The sequence below is a fragment of the Echinops telfairi genome, unplaced genomic scaffold (genome assembly GCF_000313985.2).
Source record: "Echinops telfairi isolate 266 unplaced genomic scaffold, ASM31398v2 ScPeMD7_7469;HRSCAF=8507_0, whole genome shotgun sequence".
Classification (NCBI taxonomy): domain Eukaryota; kingdom Metazoa; phylum Chordata; class Mammalia; order Afrosoricida; family Tenrecidae; genus Echinops; species Echinops telfairi.
The window spans coordinates 25,148,687-25,150,681 of record NW_022111372.1 but is presented as its reverse complement, the minus strand read 5'-3'; the positions used below and the strand labels follow the sequence as shown (position 1 = coordinate 25,150,681).

The 1,995-nt window shown below is 35.5% G+C and overlaps 1 protein-coding gene across 1 annotated transcript in view; it reads left to right on the top strand.

Moving 5' to 3' along the window:
• CRYZL1 (crystallin zeta like 1) overlaps positions 1-1,995 on the top strand; it is a 50,897-nt gene that overhangs the window by 23,804 nt on the left and 25,098 nt on the right. Inside the window, exon 5 of the mRNA XM_030888665.2 lies at positions 1,124-1,196. Coding sequence (XP_030744525.1) covers positions 1,124-1,196 — 73 coding nt within the window. The remainder of the gene's footprint in view (positions 1-1,123; positions 1,197-1,995) is intronic.

Here is a 1,995-nt window from a genome sequence, read left to right as displayed (position 1 = left end):
CCCTCTCTCTTTATCTCCTTCTCTCTTTTTTTTTTTTTTTGCTAGTCTCCTTCTAGTACTGTGGTTCTCACCCTGTGAGTCGCGACCCCTTTGGGGTCAAATGACCCCTGCACTGGGGTCACCCAATTTATAACAGTAGCAAAATGACAGTTATGAAGTAGAAACGAAAGTAATTTCATGGTTGGGGGTCACCACAACTTGAGGAACTGTATGAAAGGGTCGCAGCATTAGGAAGGTGGAGAACCACTGCTCTGGTAGGATGCTATCTTTCCCCTTCCCCTAAGTCTGCCTAGCCTTGCACAATCATCTTTAAGAATAGTTTTGAAAACTGTAGAAAAGTAAGAAAAGGCTTGTATGTAAAGAAGGCAAGACAGTTGTTAAATGTCTTGCCATCTGTAAGAGCAGGCTTATGTGTGCTCTGTGCTTTCTTTTTACTTTCCAGTGACGGAGTAAAAGAAGAACAGTCTGATAGCACCATTCTGCCAGGGATTTAGAGTTTATCTATTTTAACTAAAAATGTTGCCTTATCTAATGTTATTTTAAGGTGAACTTGCCCAATGTATAAATAAGTTTGTCATATAACAGCATATGCTTCAACTCCTACGCAGCATCATACATTACACATTTCTTCAGTATTGTAGCATTATCTCTCTGCTTACTTTTCTTTCAAAAATATTCCCATCGTGGCTCCCAAACCAGTGCTAGTATTAGCAGCCACAAGAAGCAAAGAAGTAGCCATTTTGACGTGAAAAAAAAATAGCTAATAACATAAAGATGAAAAGTCACTGGGTGCTACTGCCCCTGATTTAGGCATATTTCTTTGCTAGATATATAATACAGTGTCCAAAGCACATAACATCTGATTCCAAAGAATGTATCATCGATATTAAGAGACGCAAACCAAAATAACCACTAATTCTTCAACAGACTCTTGGTTCCTACCTATTTTGTGAAGCTATTTAATTGGCTTTAAAATAGGTAGTAAACTCTAATTCAGTTCCAAAACTTGAATCACATTTCCTTTTCCTGTGGCTGATGTATACCCTCATTTTTCCTCATGTGGTGGAAGATGTCAGGATTTATTTGTAACAGGACCGTGTTGACAGCATTTGTTATAATTTAGCTTCTAGCAGAAATGAAGATGGAAAAAGATTTTATTCCTGTTGGGAGAGAAGTTGCTGGAACTGTGTTAGATGGTAAGTTTATAGCTTTAAAATGTGACTGTATTTTCTATGTGAATTTATTTAAAAGAAAAACCTTTTTGTAGTGACTATTTGCAGTTTAAAAATCAATAAACCCCAAGTTTTTTTCAAGGCAAAAAGAAAACTTGACTGTATCTTCAAGGTAAAAGAAAAGTGCTAACTAATTGGTTTACCGATACATAAAGTTAAACACTGAAATATAAACTTGAGTTACATAGAAATGTTTCTATTTTTTTAATTCAAAAGAGTAGGACCGGGGGAGAAAGGGGGAATCGATCACAAGGATCTACATATAATCTCCTCTCTGGGGAATGGGCAACAGAAAGGTGGGTGAAGGGAGACGCCGGGCAGTGTAAGATAAGATATAATAATAATTTATAAATTATTAAGGATTCATGAGGGAGGGGGGTGTGGGGGGACGGGAAGGAAAATGAGGCGCTAATTCCAGGAACCCAAGAGGAAAGCTAATTTTGAGAATGATGAGGGCAACAAATGTATAAGTGTGCTTTACACAATTGATGTATGTATGGATTGTGATGAATTGTATGAGCCCCAATAAAATGATTATAAAAAAGAGTAGGACATAAATTGTATTTTATGATTAGAGAGTTTATTACACTTCAGTAAGTATTTAGGGATTTTATCTTAAATCCACAAGTTAATTATATATTAAATAGAATGACCAAACTTGCCCATTTTTTTTTTTTCATCATTTATTTTTTATTTTATTTTATTTTTTTTTAAACATTTTATTAGGGGCTCATACAACTGTTATCCCAATCCATACACACAT